The following is a 17,368-nucleotide window of genomic DNA, read 5'->3' on the forward strand; positions in this document are numbered from 1 at the left end:
TGACCTGGTTTCTGAGCATAAACCAGCCTTTACATGAACTTCTAAATGTTAAACACTTTATAGAGGAGCGTAGTGTGGGTATTGGGGCATAGCCTTAGATATGCAAAACAAGTTGAGATTTAACCCAGAGGATCTAGCTAAAGCTTGTTTTACAAACTACTCACCTAGATTTATTGGCATTATGTTCTTTGTAGTATTAATTTAAATCAGTTTAATTTTACTAAAATTTCACATTTATGTACTATTTTGCTTCTTGGTTTATCCCATGCAGTCCTCATAAAATATGTTATTGGTGGTGAAAAGTATGAAAACATATAATTTTGCCTCTCAGGAAACTGGATCCAAACAGTTTTCTCAACACGTAATCTACGTATGTAATACTCATTGTTTGGCCAAACCGATAAACTTGTTGTATTTAGTCATGCTTTTAAAGTTTCCCTGTTCTATTTGAAAAGACAGAATTTGGGTGAATTTAATCACTCAACATCCACAGCTATTTTAGGCCCTTAATTGCATATGTGGCTGTGGTGGATCAGAAAAGCATTTTGAGTTTGGCACATGGATGCAGACAACCAGTCTCCGTCCAAGGCTGCAAACCTAGTGCGGGTCCAACCTCTACATGCCCAGATTACAGAGTAGACCCGGGTGGTTGATGAGCCGAAACAAACCAGAACCTTCAACCAAACGGCTCTGTCGCTGGCTCGAATTAGCAGGAGAGATCCAGTGATCAGATCATGTTGGACATGGATATACCCCTCAGGCTACGTCTAAATATTATCTGTATTTAGGCAGCGGATCATTTCTGCCCACTGACAAACCCTCAGTCCATTTTCTGTGTTTGGAAAAGGCCTGGAGCATGCAGTGTGTGGTGTTATTAAATAGCGCAGGAAAGTGGCCATTTAGGCTTTGCATGTAATTGCATGAGTGGATGTTTATGTGTTTACGAAGGAGAGCTGTGCCAGACTGACCTCAAAGTGTAACCAAGACCAGGATGTAATGGACTGTGTCTGAGTGGGGTAACTCTAAAGTGTGTCTTGAGGTCACATTCAGTGTCTAACTGAGATGCCGCAGCTAAAAGCCATGCTCAGTCACTCAGCCATGACCATCTTTACTGAACAAAAACAAGCTAATCCTGCACAAGTGTGCATCACTGAGCTCAGGTTTGGCTTGTTTCAGAATGCAGAAATCTTTAAATCCTAGATCCTCTCCTACTGTTCACTGTAAATCCTCATGCCTTTTTTTTCACATCGAGAGGTATTCAGATAATCGTTGATGGATTTTTGTTCAAGCCCCAGCTCAATAAAGTCAACTAATTTCAAAGGAAGCATATGATATAGATATTGTCTTTGCTCTAGCATATATTTGATTCCTCTGTGTTTTAGATGAACTGTCTCTCCTCTCCCAGGAGTGCAGTGAGGCTGTTGATCACACGGATTACATCTCCATGGCTTTTCTTCCCCGTTAGTTTATGTAGGGCCTCATAGCGCGATTCGCAAACCTCCTCAATCTTTTCATCCATAAATTTTGGAGGATTTTCTCCAGATCTTCACCAAGTGATGAAGGGATAAGGAGAAAATAATCTAACAAACATTGGGATGGGTGGGAAAAAACGAGCCTTGAATTTTACAGTGATTTATTAAAGTCTGATTTGAAAATGAAAGATTAATTTTATTTGAGCTGTTTTTACAGTAAGGGTTGCTTTAACCTGATGTCATAAATAGTTAAAGAATATAGGTTTCCTCTACACCATATACATATAGCTAAAAAAATAAGTTTGACGATGGGACAGTTTGTCCTTTTGCTCAAATTTTCAGTGATGCAGCTCAATCTGATTTTCAAAAAATCATTTAGATTTTTGTATAAATAATTTTTGTTTTTGCTATCCATTTAAAATCTTAAAAAGAGAGAGTTTTAGGCCCCTTAAAATGAATCATCTGAAATGTTTCAATATAATCACTATCTCAAATGGCCTTCTAGATATCAAGTATGACCAAATTATTCAATGTAATAACATTTTGTAGTTTTATTTGCCCAGGAAAATAAAAATATAACTATATGTTCTAACATTTACTGTGTACTTCCAGCTGTTTTCACCCAACCAGTTGGTTTTATACAATTAATCTGTTAAGACTACGCTGCATTTAAAGCACTCATCATGTAGCATTTTCACATTTGTTTGGAAGAAATAAGAAAAAAAATGCAAATAAGATCCAAGTGTACAGATTTGTAGTGATTGCAGATCCGCTGCGTGAAAAACCTGTAGTGCAAAATTACAACTTTGTGCAGCGATGCACCAGTAATAGATGCTCTGTTGTTAGACTGTAATACATTCATCTCATTACATTTGATTATTCACTCCATATGGTGCCTCGTTTCAGACGATTGGTTGGGGGTACCTCAGCAATTGATTTTTCTTGTACATCCTGCAAGTGGTCCTGCTGGGCCAGGATGGAGCCTCTCTGCAGGGCGCTGAGCACCATCTTCTTTCTGCGGTGTCCGTAGTGGGCCCCCAGGAGAACCAAATCTGTCTTCTCTGATTTCAAAACAGCGATTACCTCATCTCTGGCCTGGCGTAAGAAGAACACTGGATTTCATTACATTATCTTCTGATGGCAGCAGTTACACACTCATTTTTCTTTCTTCAGAGTATGTAACTTCACATGAGCTAGAAATGAATGCATGTAAAAATATCAACCCTGCTACCCATATCTATTCATCCAGAATGCCTGGAAAGGACACCAGGTTCTCACAGGACATATTTTCTCTTGAGCATTTCTCCTGCCATTTCTCTCGGTTGCATTGCAGGGCTTTTTCAAATTTTATTTTGGGAACCTGTATAGAGAGGTAGAAGGTCAGTGTGATGTAATTTTCAGTATCCTATTTCATTTAAATTAACCGTTTTGCTGCTGTTACCAAGGGAGGCACCTTGGAGGAACCAGAGAAATGAGAAATTATTAATAGTGGCAGTTAAACATTTGGGAACAGGAAAGATGTCAGCTAGTGACCAGTGAGGTTAAATATGCCGTGCATGAAGCGGATTTATTGTGCGACTTCTATTAATGATGCTGCATACATAAGGCTTTGTGGGCTAACCGATAGTCACAAGGCCTCTTGTCATAACAGTAAGTGTTACTGAATTGGATAGGCCTGCCTGGTCTGGCTTTCATTGAGTGAGGCGCATTTACTCTCTTTATTATTTGTAGCAGCAACTATTAGTCTAAAAGAAATGGAATAAAGGATTCCAGATTTGTGTGTGTGTGTGGGGGAGTGTAAGACATGTTATACATGTATGTAATTAAAGCTCATTTCTTTAGATAAACAGTGTCTAGCAGCCAACTTTGGGTTAATGTCCTCATCCCAGAAAGCATGCAGATTCATTTTAGTAAAGCATGATGTCATCTTTTTTTCTCTTCAGTTTTGCTGCATTTGTTTAAGGTCCTGGCCAAGAACTCTTTAGTTCTGTCTCTTAGTTGTTTTTAAGGTTTTATAACATGTTTTGGCTGTTCTCTTTTTTGTTTTTGTTGCTTGTTTAAACAAAGAAAAACTTTAAATACAAAACAAATATGGTTCTCTGTGCTTTTCAGTTGTGTTTTTTTTAGTGCAGATATTACAGATATGTAGCATTGATTTGTATGAAGCTAAATCAGTCTCAATTTTCACAAATACACCTATGTGACTCATACATGCACATGAAAAGATCCACACATGCACAGCACGATTCACGCAATCACACAAGATCCACACATGCACAGCACGATTAACGCAAGCACACAAGATCCACACATGCACAGCACGATTTACACAATCACACAAGATCCACACATGCACAGCACGACTTACACAATCACACAAGATCCACACATGCACAGCACGATTTACGCAATCACAAAAGATCCACACATGCACAGCATGATTCACACAATCACACAAGATCCACACATGCACAGCACGATTCACACAATCACACAAGATCCACACATGCACAGCGCGATTTACACAATCACACAAGATCCACACATGCACAGCACGATTTACACAATCACACAAGATCCACACATGTACAGCACGATTCACACAATCAGACAAGATCCACACATGCACAGAACAAGATTTACCAAAGTATTTCTGGTCCTTAAACAATTATAAATTATATTACAAAGTACCAATAGTCTTTAAACTCTGTCGTGCTCCGCTCCGACTTCCTTGAAGCTCGAGGAGAGCATTTGCTAAAGTATTATTTCATTCATAGGATGAAATTGTGCTGTAATAAACGCTTCATTTATATGACATAATTAAAACTCCAGATATATATCAAGATATGCTTAGATTACCTTAAAAAAGAGAGTGCATAAAATTGCACTGATATACTCATTCAAACTTTTGGTTTCAAATATAAAACATTGTATTTTAAGCACCTCAAAGCTTTTCACAAATGATACTGCCACGTTATGTCTTTCGGTGCCAGTACAGTACAGCCACACTTTACAGTACAGTATTTTATTGTTTATTTTTTACCTCTTCGCTATTATGTTATTCTTATACATTTTTCTAAGGTCCACATTTGTGTGACCATTTTTTCTGTAATCTTTTTGCTGCTGTAAACACCAGAATTTGGAGGATTTTCTATTCTGTTCTATTTTATTCTAAAATCCCAGCAACCAAACAGGAACAAAGCAAAAACATGCAATACTAAAGAAAATTCAAAATAAAAAAAGCACTTTTGTGCATAATAAAAAAAAAAATGTGGAGATTAAAAAAATTAAATAGACCTCAAATTACAAAAAAGAAAAGTCTTAATACTGTCCAAAAATTAGAACATTATCAGAGCATTTCAAAAATATTTGCATGGATCTTTACGTGCGGGGAATTTTAAAGAGGCACAAAATGTTGTGAAATTGAGAACATTGCCAGGTTTAGAGAACACCTGTAAAACCTCCGAACAAGATCACAACAGATCACATCACAGGTATTAGAGCATCTAAAAAACATAGTCTGTGATTTCCTTCCATCTCTTCCTTTTTCTCTCATACGGGATCGCTTTTTCAAACGACGAGGCCAACGTCATCAGCTTCACAGCAAATGTGTACTCCTACATTTTCCAGCAATGGTATTGCGGCACGTCTCATAAATTACCGCATTTCGTTCGACGTCCTCAGCATAAATTCCAAACCACTGCCATATATTGCTTAGATGAAACACCTGCTGTTGCCATGTTTAATTTGCCGGTTGCTGTAGTGCGCATTGCTGTCGCTCAGAAAATAATCCTGTTTGGAGGAGGGGTTTATGATGCATTCAAAGTGTGCAAGGAAAAATAAAGCTCAATGAAATAGATGCAGACAGCTTAATGTCGTCATGCCAATTTGTACTCAAGGGTTAAGATAGAGGCATTTTAACTATCCTTCGTGGGAAAAACTTGAGATATACGAGTATATTCGATATATTGCCCACCTCTAGTTGGAAGTTTGTTCTGGAAGTCGTTTTTCCCCTTGGATTTTCCCATGTTTTTTTTTTTTTTGTTTTTTTTACAGCTGGAAGAAACCTGGAAGGTCAAATTTACTGGAAAGTTTGTTTTCTTTTGGTGAATATTTTGCCTTAAGCAAGTCCAATGAATTAGTAACCTTAAGGTGGGGCATAAATAGCAGAAGAAATGAAAGAAAAAGAAAGCCAGTGGGTGTAATCCGAGTATAAAGATAGTGTTTTCCTACCATTCATAGGCTATTAGTAAATTATCAATTTTGTATTAAATATATATTTCCCTGGTGGGTTTTTCTTTGATATGTGTAGATGCAGTGTTTCAACATGGTTGTTACTTTGCGTAAGTGTTGTGACCAATAGTTATTTGTTCCTCTAGATCTGTATTATATAAACTCAATAAATTGTATAATTCTTAATTTTTGTCTCTGTGTATTCTCATAAAGATTTCTCTTTATGTAGCCATGGTGGATATAGTGTGTTGACTTTTCAATGGAACTATCCTGGTTCTCCAAAATATGATCTATTACCAGGACTTGCTTCCAGTTATTTCCAGACTAAATGGAAGAAAAAAGAAAAAAAAACTTCGACTTGACTGTATGTGTGATATGAATGTTGAATGACTCATTTTATTCTGGGTATTCAGAAAATTTAGAGAAGGAGAACCAACTTCTTGTGATGGTTTGTTTTAACCTAATGCTGTTAGACGTTTGAAACTAAATTTCTAAATGGTATGAAACTGAACATTGGTGGCTCTCAGTTGTTAAAATGTTTTACTTATGTTGCTTTGGCTACAGTTAAACAAGCACACAAAAATAAACATGTCTGTAGTATGAGGTAATGTTCTACCATGTGGTAAGTTTATGTTTAGGACTTGGTCTTTTGCAATAACTCTGTTGGGATCCTTGTTTTGTGGGGCTTTAAGCCCTGTTGGTGGTCTTTTCTCTATTACATTAACAGGTCTATAAATCAAGTTGGAACCATAATGTGGAAAGAAACACTACAAACATTTGGTTTAGAGCATTGTCGTGAAACAAAATCCACATGGTTTTGTAATGATGCAAGTTGTTCTCCTGAGTCAGTATTTTTGACATCCTCTTGAATGAATATACATTTTACACAAGTATTTTTAAACTTGTAAACTCCACGTTTCTTCGAACCCTAGATGCTAGAATGCAGCTGCATTACGTCATAGAGTTGTACTAAAGAGGAATATACACAATGGGTTCATGTGTAGGTTTGTTAAGTAAAGCAGAAATATTTGTTGTAGTTTCATATTATCTCCAAAACATCTTGATTCATAATATTCTTTAAAATAAATACAAACAGGCATAATATATGAAACCTTTACAATAGTAATGCATGTTAAGGATGCCAAAGCCACAGATGTCTTGTTTTAATTGTTAACAGATTTACAAATTACTCTCTTACTTTTTAAACACCATAATTACCTTTGCATCCATCTATGTCTAAGGTCAATGTTATACATGAGGCTACAAAATAGAAGTTTTCGATCGACCAGAAGTTGTCCCCACTTCACTTTGGCTAAAGTGTGCTCTCTAGGTTATAAATGGGTTTTCCTTCTGTAATTCTTGTAAAAGCTTAAAAGCTTTGGGTTATTTAAACAGCCTTGTATCTCTGATTAGCACCTACTATGTAACCCTTCTCTAGAGCTCCTATCACACCTCGACAGCTTTATTTAAACACGTGGAAGCTGGTGTTCCAATCTAATGGGGATTTAACTAAACAGACCGTTCTTAAGTAAAGACAAGACAATGCAACTTTTTCTACCTGCTTATTCTTCTTACATGGGGAGCCATAGGAGTTTAATTGTATAAATCAAATTTATTTTGCAATGAGATGGAATCTGATCTGATCCTTTGATATAAAAATAATTGTCACTGAACATCAGTATTAGTCTTTTAAATAAATAAACAACATCAACTTCATGACCATTAAAAGGCTGGCCAAGTCATATTACTGATACAGCTTTGCAGAATGTCACGGTTTGCTTCAATGCTCGCTGCTCTGGTAACTTCTTAAGTTTTTGCCAGCTTTTGAATGACTCGATGAGGGATCCATAACCAGCTTATTTGGACACAGAAAAATACCACACTGCTGACATTTCTTCTCTGCTTCAGTTAAACACTCCATAATGGGTGACAGTGATAGTAGTGATGAAGTGTATCATTGTCACGTGCTCATATAAATACGTACCTCATGCTCAACATTTCCTTCTCACAAAGCGCACAAACAAACTGCAACCGGATTGAAATAGACATCAGTTGTTAATAAAGTTAAGTTAAAAAGTTGTTTTAAGTTCATAACTGATATAACAACTGATAAAATTTTGATATTGGTCGACACCGTTGTTAATGCAGAGTAGGGTTGCAATTAGCGATTATTTGGCAAATCGATTAATTTGTCGATTATTTCTTTGATTAATCGATTAATTATTAGATAGCCTTAATTATTAGATTCTTACAAAATTAAACGAGGTGAAACTCACATTTTTCCACGTTAGGAGTTCTGGATGGAGCAGATTGACAGACAAAATGTTTTATCTTAAATGCAAAATGTTTATATATTTTTTTACAGTCTTGGTGTAATTGCTGCTCTAAGTGGGTTGCTCTGTCAGCTATTGTCCAGTTAATGATTAATCCATAAGTAAATTACTTGACAATTAGTTCAGTAATCGATTAATCACGATTAATCCGAGGAATTGTTTTAGCCCCAAATCAATTCAATTCAGTTTATTTCTATAGGGCAAACTCACAACACATGTCATCTCAAGGCACTTTACAATCCAACCAGATCATCCAGTCAAATTGGTTCAAAGTTTTTTATCTAAGGAAAACCAGTTGATTGCATCGACTCATTGACTTGAATGCAATCCCTCACACTTAGCATGCTTGAAGCGACAGTGGAGAGAAAAAAACTCCCTGTTAACAGGAAGAAACCTCCAGCAGAACCAGGCTCAGTGTGAGCAGCCATCTGCCCGAGGCCGACTGGGGTTCAAGGAGACAGAAGCAGAGATTCAAAAAGCAATTGTAAAAGGCGGCCCTGTCCAGGAAACACACAGCCAGGCAGACCAGCTCTGAGCCAACTACCATGTCAGAGGATGAAGAGAGCAAATCCAGCCAGTCACGTTCAAAGAAACAGGACTACAGTGAAAAACAGACCAATCTAAAACACTCAGATACAGCAGGTGAAATAGGTATTGAACAAGCCACCATTTTTCTCAGTAATTATATTTCTAGAGGTGCTATTGACATTTTCACCAGATGTCGGTAACAATCCATGCAATCCATACATACAAGGAAATCAAACCATAGATGTCCAGAAATTCAGTTATGTGTAATAAAGTGAAACGGCACAGGGAAAAACTATTAAACACATTTACTGACATGTATTAATTCTTTGTACAAAAGCAGTTGTTGGCAGTAACCATTCCAAGATGCCTCCCGTATGGACAATCTAGTTGCATGCATTGCACAGGTGTGATTTTGGCTCATTCTTCCAGACAATCTTGAAATCTTGAAGGCTTTGTGTGCCTCTCCTATGAACTCTGATCTTTAGTTCTTTCCATAGATTTTCTATTGGATTCAAGTGAGGTGATTGGCTGGGCCATTCTAGAGGCTGTATTTTATTTCTCTCAAACTGTCCTTCATGTGTTTGGGGTCATTATCTTGATGAAATGTCCTCACACATTTCATCTTCATCATCCTAGTAGATCTTCTGTGATACCAGAGACACCTTTTTATTGGCCAAAATTTGAGACTGAACCAGATGATATTGCATTGACAAGGGAGATTTCAGCTGGTGTCTTGACTTTTTGTGTTCAATACATTTTCCCTGTGCTATTCCACATGATTACAGATAACGTATTTTTCTGGACATCTATGATTTGATTTCTTATGTGTGGATTGCATGGATTGTTACTGATATCTGGTGAAAATGTCATGTCAATAGCACCTCTAAAAATATATTTAAGGAGAAAAATGGTGGCTTGTTCACTACTTATTTTACCAGCTGTACATTGTTCACAACTGGCTAACTTGTAGCTGCTGACAAAATGAATATCGGCCTTTTCATGCTAAAGTAGGTCTTCAAAGATGCATAATGCTCGGCTAGTGCCAGGTGAAACCCATCGTTAGCAGCTAGGGGGGCTAATATAGAGATAGTACAACTTTTGTATGAATCAAAACAAATGTTTCATGGGTTTTTTCCCCTTTTACAATGGAATCGTATAGTCCACACCATAAAGCCTGGTTCTAATGCTGCAAATCAGCAAATCCAGGCCCCTGACTTTAATGGGCTTTCAGACGGCTGTTTTCATGGTAATGAAAAGTTTTTTCAAAATTGTGTTGGAGCCGCAGAAGGATTACGCATCCCTCTCTGGGAAAGCGTACTGTAGGATGTTATAAAACATCTCAAACCAAATATTGAACTTGATATTCACAAGGAACAATATGGCTGTTGCTCTGCCTATAAAACAGTAGGTCTTCTTGCAGTGAGCGGGGGGATCATTGGGGTTTGGTTGTTAAATTTAGATATCTTTTGTGCATCTGGAGAAGGTTTAGAGATCAAGTGATGCAGGTTTTTTAGGCCGATACCAACTGTTTTGACATCAGTCTTGGGCTGAAACAATTATCTGATTAATCGTGATGAATTGATTATTGAAATAATCGTCAACTAATTTAGTAAACAATTAATCGTTAACTGGAGTATAGAGACTCTAAAACATGCCTTTAGCTTACAGAGCAACCCGATTAGAGGAATAATTATGCAGAAATTGTTAAAAAAAAAAAAAAAAACATTTTGCCTTTAAGTAAAAAAAAAAAAATTCTATCTGTCAATATCTCCATTCAGATCTCCTCAAGTGGGAAAGGTTTAGTTTCACCTGGTTTACTTTAGTTAAAAAAAACTCCTTTAAGGAAAAGTTTGCTATCCGATTATTAATCTATTAATATAAAATATAATCAATAGATTAATTGATTTGCAAAATTATCGTTGGTGCAGCCCTACATCAGTCTAACCAATTTTTTGGCTGATTCTTGGAGCTGATGTGGCTTTTTATTCCATGATAAAAATGACACCATGATATTATACAAGTCTTAACTGGAACAAAAAGGAAACATTGATTAGCAAATTAAACAAAACATTAATAACAGATGCAAATGAGGGGAGTGGTAATACATGCACTTCACATGATCTCATGTCATGGCTGCTGATTGCATTTATGAATCGGCCAACACTCACGCACACAAAAACAAAACACCCAAAAAAAAAACTATGGTTTTCTTTTAAACATATTGGCTAGAACTAAAATGTCCATCAGTGGACCACTGGACTCAAAACATTGACAGGAGAGTATGTAGCAACATATCATGAATTCTAAAATACACTTGTTGCAATTTTGTTTAAGCCACTGAAAAATGTTGTGATGTTTGCAGTTTGACCATTTAGTTAGAAATGTATCTTAAAATGTATTTTATTTGTTTCTCTTCAGTTGCGCCTCACTTACTGTCTGAGTCATGCCACTGGTAAAATTGCAGAGTAGTTAGGCTCCTTTTCTATCTTGGTCACAGAGAATCGGGCGCTCATCATGGCCTCATTCACTTCAGTTTGTTCTCCTTCCTACAGACATTATAAAACAGCTTTTTTCTCTTAAAACAAATCAGATCTGGTTTGTTTGGAAAGCAAGGCCTGACTGCTGCAGGAAAGTAAAGTTGCCTTAAGGGCCAAGCTGTCATATAAACAAAGCTAGCGCTTGTTTCTTGTGCACTTTGTTCTGTTCTTGTCACAGGCCCTATTATGTAGTTGACGGGCAGGATGTGAAGGTGTAGTTTGGTCTCCTAATTTTTTTTTTCAGCTAATGTGGTACAATTGCCTTCTTCATGTCATTTTAAGTGTGAATCTAGTAGCATTAGATTGTTTTTTTTTCTCAGTCAGTCAGTCTACATTCCAGCCCTCACCTCTGAGGGACATAAGTAGCTGTTAAAAGTTTTTTCTGAGATACTGAACTTTTGTCCCAAAAGGAGCCCGTTAAGTTGGGTTATGCTTCTGATCATGAAGCCTTCCAGTTGGGATTTTTGTAGAAACAGCTCAATGGAAGCTTAAGAGGCTACAAATCCCTTCTTGCTCTGGAACCAGAATGAGGTGGTGGGGGGATGTGGGATTCCCTCCGATTACCAAAGCGATTCGATCTCTGTTAAAAAAAAATAATAATTATACAATATTGATAAATAGCTGTAATAAACAGTCACAGAAATCTACCTAAGCCTCAGGGACTGTTTTTCCATATATGGTTATAAAATCCATTTGGTGTCTGAATTAGATGCGGCAAAAGGAATGGGGTGATGAATACCACATTTTATTCCGCATTATAAGTTGTTCTTTTTTTAATTTCTACAGTTTGTATTGCGAAAATAAAAAAATCCCCCATACACTCTGGCTATTGGTTGTTTTTTTGAATTAGTGTTTTTTCCCTTGTTTGGGAAAAACCTAGCAGTCACACTAGCTTCACGCTTAGGAGGTTTAAACCAGGAAAAATAAAGCTGATTTTAACTTGAGGCTCTTTTTTATAAGCTGTTGACCAAATGTGCAGCTATTCTAAAAGGTGTAAGCATGACCTCATAGCATTAAATAAGAGGAATGCAGTGAGAAGGGGTAGCAACAGGGAGTCTAAATATAACCAGATGCTTGGTTTGAGATCTGCTACAAATTATGTTGTTTTTTATTTTTTATACCTCAAGTAATAATTGATTATTCTTAACTTTAGTGGAACATTAACAGCCCAAGCTTTCTGCAATCTGTTGAATGGGTTTTAGGTTAAATCATTCCAGAGATTAAAATTAATTGGTTTCATTTTTCCTTCTTTTCTTTCTACGTGTTGCATTCTTCTCAGTGTCAGTTTAACCCTTTTTTTAAAAAAAAAACAAAAAAATAATAATTAGTATATCCATTTTTTTAATTTTTTTCGTATCACATAAAGTGTTTTTCTCTGTTTGCTCCCTCAGCTGACCTGATTATGAGTATACCCTGTCTCGCTCTGGTTTTAATGAAAACCTTCCTGTTTTTATCATACTTTTTCCAAACCCAGGTGCATCTGAACCAGAGGAAGAATCGGAGCAGGAGAAACAGCCCCGCAAAGATGTAAAGACAAAACCAGAGAAGAGGAGGATGATGACAGAGAAAAACCCTAAAGCCAAGAAGAAGAAAACTAATGACCAGGTTTATGCCCTTTCCCTGCCACTCTGTTTTATTTCAATATTAGAAATCTATATAATAAATATATTAATAGGAGAGAAAAAAAACAGTCAATTTATGCGCAACTTTCCCGTCAACCAGGATATTTAATTGTTTCATTTTTTTTTATAACCAGCATCAGCAAGCTGCTCTCCAAGGCTGGCTCACAAAAAAAATAATTACAGGCATGTGTACTGCAGACACCCATGTCAGCATAGCTGCTTTTCATTTGGCTTTTAATTGACACATTTTCTTATTAAAAATAACTACACTGCAGAGTGCAACCTGAATCAGATCTACTCCAGTAAACACTGACAGTGCAGAGTAGATACTCTGAATGTTAATGCCATTTTGTGCTAAGAAATTTAGATTTTTTTTGTAATAACCAAACACCAATATGTTGTTGGGAAAACAGATTTGTTGTTGTTTGTTCTCAGTGGCTGTTGGTTTGTTTTGGATTTGTTCTAATCCTGAAATAATTAGGTAGTAAACTGTTATACGAAAATAAGACGGCTGATCTGTGGTGAGCTTTATCTTTTTAAATGTATTTCCTTGGAAAATAGTTTTTACCTATTACATTTCTTTATCTATTCACATTAAAAATACAAACATCAATACATCTTATTGTCATTTAAAAACTGACAAACACAAAAATGCAAAAATAGTTTAGTTTTGTGTATTTATTTAGTAAAACCTACAAATGAAATCCAGTGATGTCAATTTCCTGCTAAATTCATCCAGCTCGTCTTTTGGTTTGTAATTATATTTCTTTTTAAATACAGCATCAACAAACCCAAGTTGCATCCCTGTGTCTTTGGGCAGCTCTTTGGTCTTGGCCATGATAGTAGTTGGATTCTTACTGATTGTATGGGGTGGACAGGTGTTTTTATTCAGCTAACGACCTCAAACAGGTGCATCTAATTTAGGATAACGAATGGAGTGGAGGTGGACATTTTGAAGGCAGACTAACAGATCTTTGAGGGTCAGAATTCTAGCTAATAGACGGGTGTTCAAATATTTTTTTGCAGCTGTAGCATATAAATCAATAGTTCAAAAATGATTTCTTTATATATATATATATATTTTTTTACGTTATGTCTCTCACAGTGAACATGCACTTACAAGGACAATTTGAGACCTCTCCATGATCTTTAAAGCCCCTGTCACACCTTGACGATTTAGATAGCGTATGCCTGACGTACGAAAAATCTGGCAAAAACGCTGGCATATGCTGGTTAAGTTATGAGCGCACTGAAGAATGCTGAACACGTCGACATACAGCAAGTACTTTAGGTGTAATTTACTCATAAGTTTTAGTTACTCATAAGTCGTGGTGTCTAGCTTATCCAAAACGTATGAGTAACTTGTGCATAACTAATGCGTATCTTATCAACACATATCCACGTATCTGACCTGTTCCAGGCGACCGCTCAACGTGTTTCTAACTTACAGCTACTGTTTGATGGCATATTGGCAGCGATTTTGTAATAAAAGGGTCAGTTCTCCTCCAGACTTCATCCCCATCATAGGGTGAGGGAGAAGGTGAGTGTGATGGATCCTCCCTGCGATCACGTCCAAGCCCAACAAACTTCCTAGCAGACGCTGAATCTGCTGTGACTGCTAACCTTCTTTCTTTCTTTTTCTTTTTTCTTTTTATTTATTGGGCGGGCAGTAAACGGCAGCTAGGTTAATACCGCAATCAAAGAAATCCTTTAATGCAGGTCGAGCACCTCTGGGACACTGGCTTTTGACATTTAATAGGCATTACGCTGTTTGCGTTATGCATAAGTTAGGATATCATTGCACATAAGTTCTGGACTCATTATGAATACTCTCTGATACGCCCAATATTGAAAAAATGCATAGAAAGTTCAGCGTATGCCAGCGCTTTAGAAGAGTCTGGGACGTCTGTCTTACGCTGTCTAAATCGTCAAGGTCTGACAGGGCCCTAACTGGGAGAACATGCAAAATAGCAGGGTGTTCAAATACTTATGTATGTGTGTGTGAGTGTGATTTTAATTTTTTTAAACAAGCTTTCCAGTAAACATCTCCCTTCTAAAATTCAAACACAAGTTAAAAACTAAAGCAGAGTTTTACTCAGATTTTTGCAGACCTTGACATTAAATGTAAGCTGTAAAAAAGTGACGCACAAAGATGAAATTCTCAGACATTATAGTCTACAAGGTGAAAACTATTTTTTCATAACTACATACTTTTACTCCAGCACAAAGTGTGTTCAATGGAATTTATGCCCACGGACTCTCTGGTATTTTGCAAAAGATAATTTACAAATATTTCATTCTGGTGCTGACTGCTGGCAGACAAACACCAAAACATTTACAGCAATAACGGCAGTAAAAGGTGGACTGACCAATGGAGACTTTTCTAGATTATTTGTGAAGATTTAGCAAACTGTGTTTAATTTCTCTCCTCTTCACATGTTTACATTACTTTGTGTTGCGTTGTCACATCAAACCTACTCCTTATAGTCACTGCTGTTTAGTGTGGTGACTTCAAAAATGTATCTACTTTGTAAACAAAAATTCTAGAACTTCTGACTCCTAACAATATAGTTGAAATTCTTGGTGTAAAAATGCCCAAGTCTTTACAACATGCAGATGAGGTCATTGGACACATGCATTGTTTATTGTTTCAGAGATAACATTCGCTTGTAAATGTCATTTCAAGGTATTCAATCAAACTTGTATGTTTTTTCGGGTTTTGATTTTGCAGAAAGAGCGAGTAATTCCTCAAAAGAAAGAGAAGGAAGATCAGCAATCGTCTGAACCCAAAAGGAAGAGAAAGGTGAGTGTGGCGACACCTGCTGTTGGCGCTGCTCAAACACAGAGCGCGGCCCGGGGGCCGTACCATTCTCTGTTTGAATGCTGGTTTTCCCTCCAGAGGAAAAAGAAAACCATCTCGGACGTCTTGGCCACCTCTGAGCTGAAGGCGGGCAGTGCAGCTGACCTGCAGGATCTGCTCACTCAATACTTCTCAGACAAGCGCTCAGTGATTGAGCTGGAGGAGCTCAAACTGCACAGTAAGTTGCAGCTTTTTCCCTTTTAACTTTCATCTTCAGTCAATATCTACTGACCCACTGAGGTCACCACATGTCCTTCCACAGACTCCTGTTTCCTATCCAGTAATGACTTGACACACACACTCTCCTCTTATCTGAAACAAGGTGAGCCATGTCTGACCTTTTTCTGTTGTTGTTGTTTTTGTCAGATGTTTTCAACCAGACTCATGTGTTTGACTTCGACTGATTCTTTGTTTTCTTTTTCTCAGTTTGTCCCAAATGGGCAAAGATCCAAAAGCAGCATACAGAAAAGAGTTCAGCTGTTATACTGATTGTCTGCAGCTCTGCGCTTCGAACTATTGATCTCATTAAGTACGTAAACATCCAGTGATGCTGGATCACCGGATATTACATCTAAAGCATTAAATGTCCCAGGTTTTGTTTTAAGCTCCCACCTAATGTATTTCTGTTTGTGTTCAACCTATGTGGGTCTGCTGGGTGATGTTTCTCCTCATTTTAGATGTGCTGAATTGTTTGCCCAGTCTTTTTAAATTAGCTCCAGCTCAGTTGGATGCAGACCATCTGGGAGCAGCAGTGTTCAAATCTTGGCAAAGGTTCTTAATTGGATTTAGCTCTAAAATTTAACTGGGCCGTCCTGACTGGAAAATACTCTGAAACCATTCCACTGCAGCTCAGCCTGTTATGTTTGGGATTCTTCTCTTGCTGGAAAGTAAACCTCTAACACAGTCACTGGTCTTATTCAGCTTCTAATACCTTGAAATGTGACCATCTCTCTTTTTTTAAACAATTAATTTGTCAATATTCCAATATTCCATAAATTCTATATTTGGAAAGTGCAAATTTTACAGCTGTCGGATTCTAACACCTTCTCAATGTTCTTTCTGATTATTTTTATTTATTTATAACACATACAAACCCATGTTTATCTTTTGCTTCAGAATTAAGCTTTTCTTTTCTTTTTGCTTGTCAGGTGACAAAAATGTTCAAAACTTAAAGGGGTATGAAGCATTTTGCTCTAAGCTGTGTTTGATTTCTGATCTCTTTTTGTTTCAACTGCAGGCAGCTGACTGCTTTCAAGGGCGAGGCCAAAGCAGTGAAGCTTTTCGCGAAGCACATCAAGGTGGCCATTTGTCATTAAGGTATATTAGAAACGTGCATATTCTGAATCATGATGGGCAACGTTGTGTTTTCTCTGCACAGATAGAGGAGCAGGTTAAGCTGCTGCAGAAGGGCGTCACGCACATCGGCGTGGGAACACCAGGCAGGATCAGTGCTCTCATTGACAAAGGTGTGTGTGGATGTTATGGTTTGTTTCTAATCATCTCCAGAATCCTGAAGGTTTTTTTACTTTTAACTTTGTTTCCAGAGGGTTTGAACCTGAAGGCTTTAAGGTACCTGATTGTTGACTGGAACTGGAGGGACCAGAAGCTCAGGCGGATGGTGGACATTCCTGAGGTGAGCTACTGCCCCCTGCTGGGCTTAAATGATAAGCAACAGTTTTTAACTGAGTGACATCTGGGACGAATGTTAGATCAATGTTTAATATTGATTGTTCCTTTGTTTTGACCGATTAAGCCTCTGAGTCGGACTCTTCTTAACTGTTTC

The 17,368-nt window shown here is 37.3% G+C and overlaps 1 protein-coding gene across 1 annotated transcript in view; it reads left to right on the top strand.

The window, feature by feature from the left end:
• Window positions 1–17,368, top strand: part of cmss1 (cms1 ribosomal small subunit homolog (yeast)) — a 36,029-nt gene that overhangs the window by 17,940 nt on the left and 721 nt on the right. The window contains exons 2-9 of the mRNA XM_015383296.1: window positions 12,578–12,708; window positions 15,457–15,528; window positions 15,625–15,763; window positions 15,848–15,907; window positions 16,012–16,114; window positions 16,823–16,883; window positions 16,964–17,051; window positions 17,130–17,218. Of these exons, the coding sequence (XP_015238782.1) occupies window positions 12,578–12,708; window positions 15,457–15,528; window positions 15,625–15,763; window positions 15,848–15,907; window positions 16,012–16,114; window positions 16,823–16,883; window positions 16,964–17,051; window positions 17,130–17,218 (743 nt within the window). The remainder of the gene's footprint in view (window positions 1–12,577; window positions 12,709–15,456; window positions 15,529–15,624; window positions 15,764–15,847; window positions 15,908–16,011; window positions 16,115–16,822; window positions 16,884–16,963; window positions 17,052–17,129; window positions 17,219–17,368) is intronic.

This window comes from Cyprinodon variegatus, unplaced genomic scaffold (genome assembly GCF_000732505.1).
Source record: "Cyprinodon variegatus isolate N-32 unplaced genomic scaffold, C_variegatus-1.0 Scaffold281, whole genome shotgun sequence".
Classification (NCBI taxonomy): domain Eukaryota; kingdom Metazoa; phylum Chordata; class Actinopteri; order Cyprinodontiformes; family Cyprinodontidae; genus Cyprinodon; species Cyprinodon variegatus.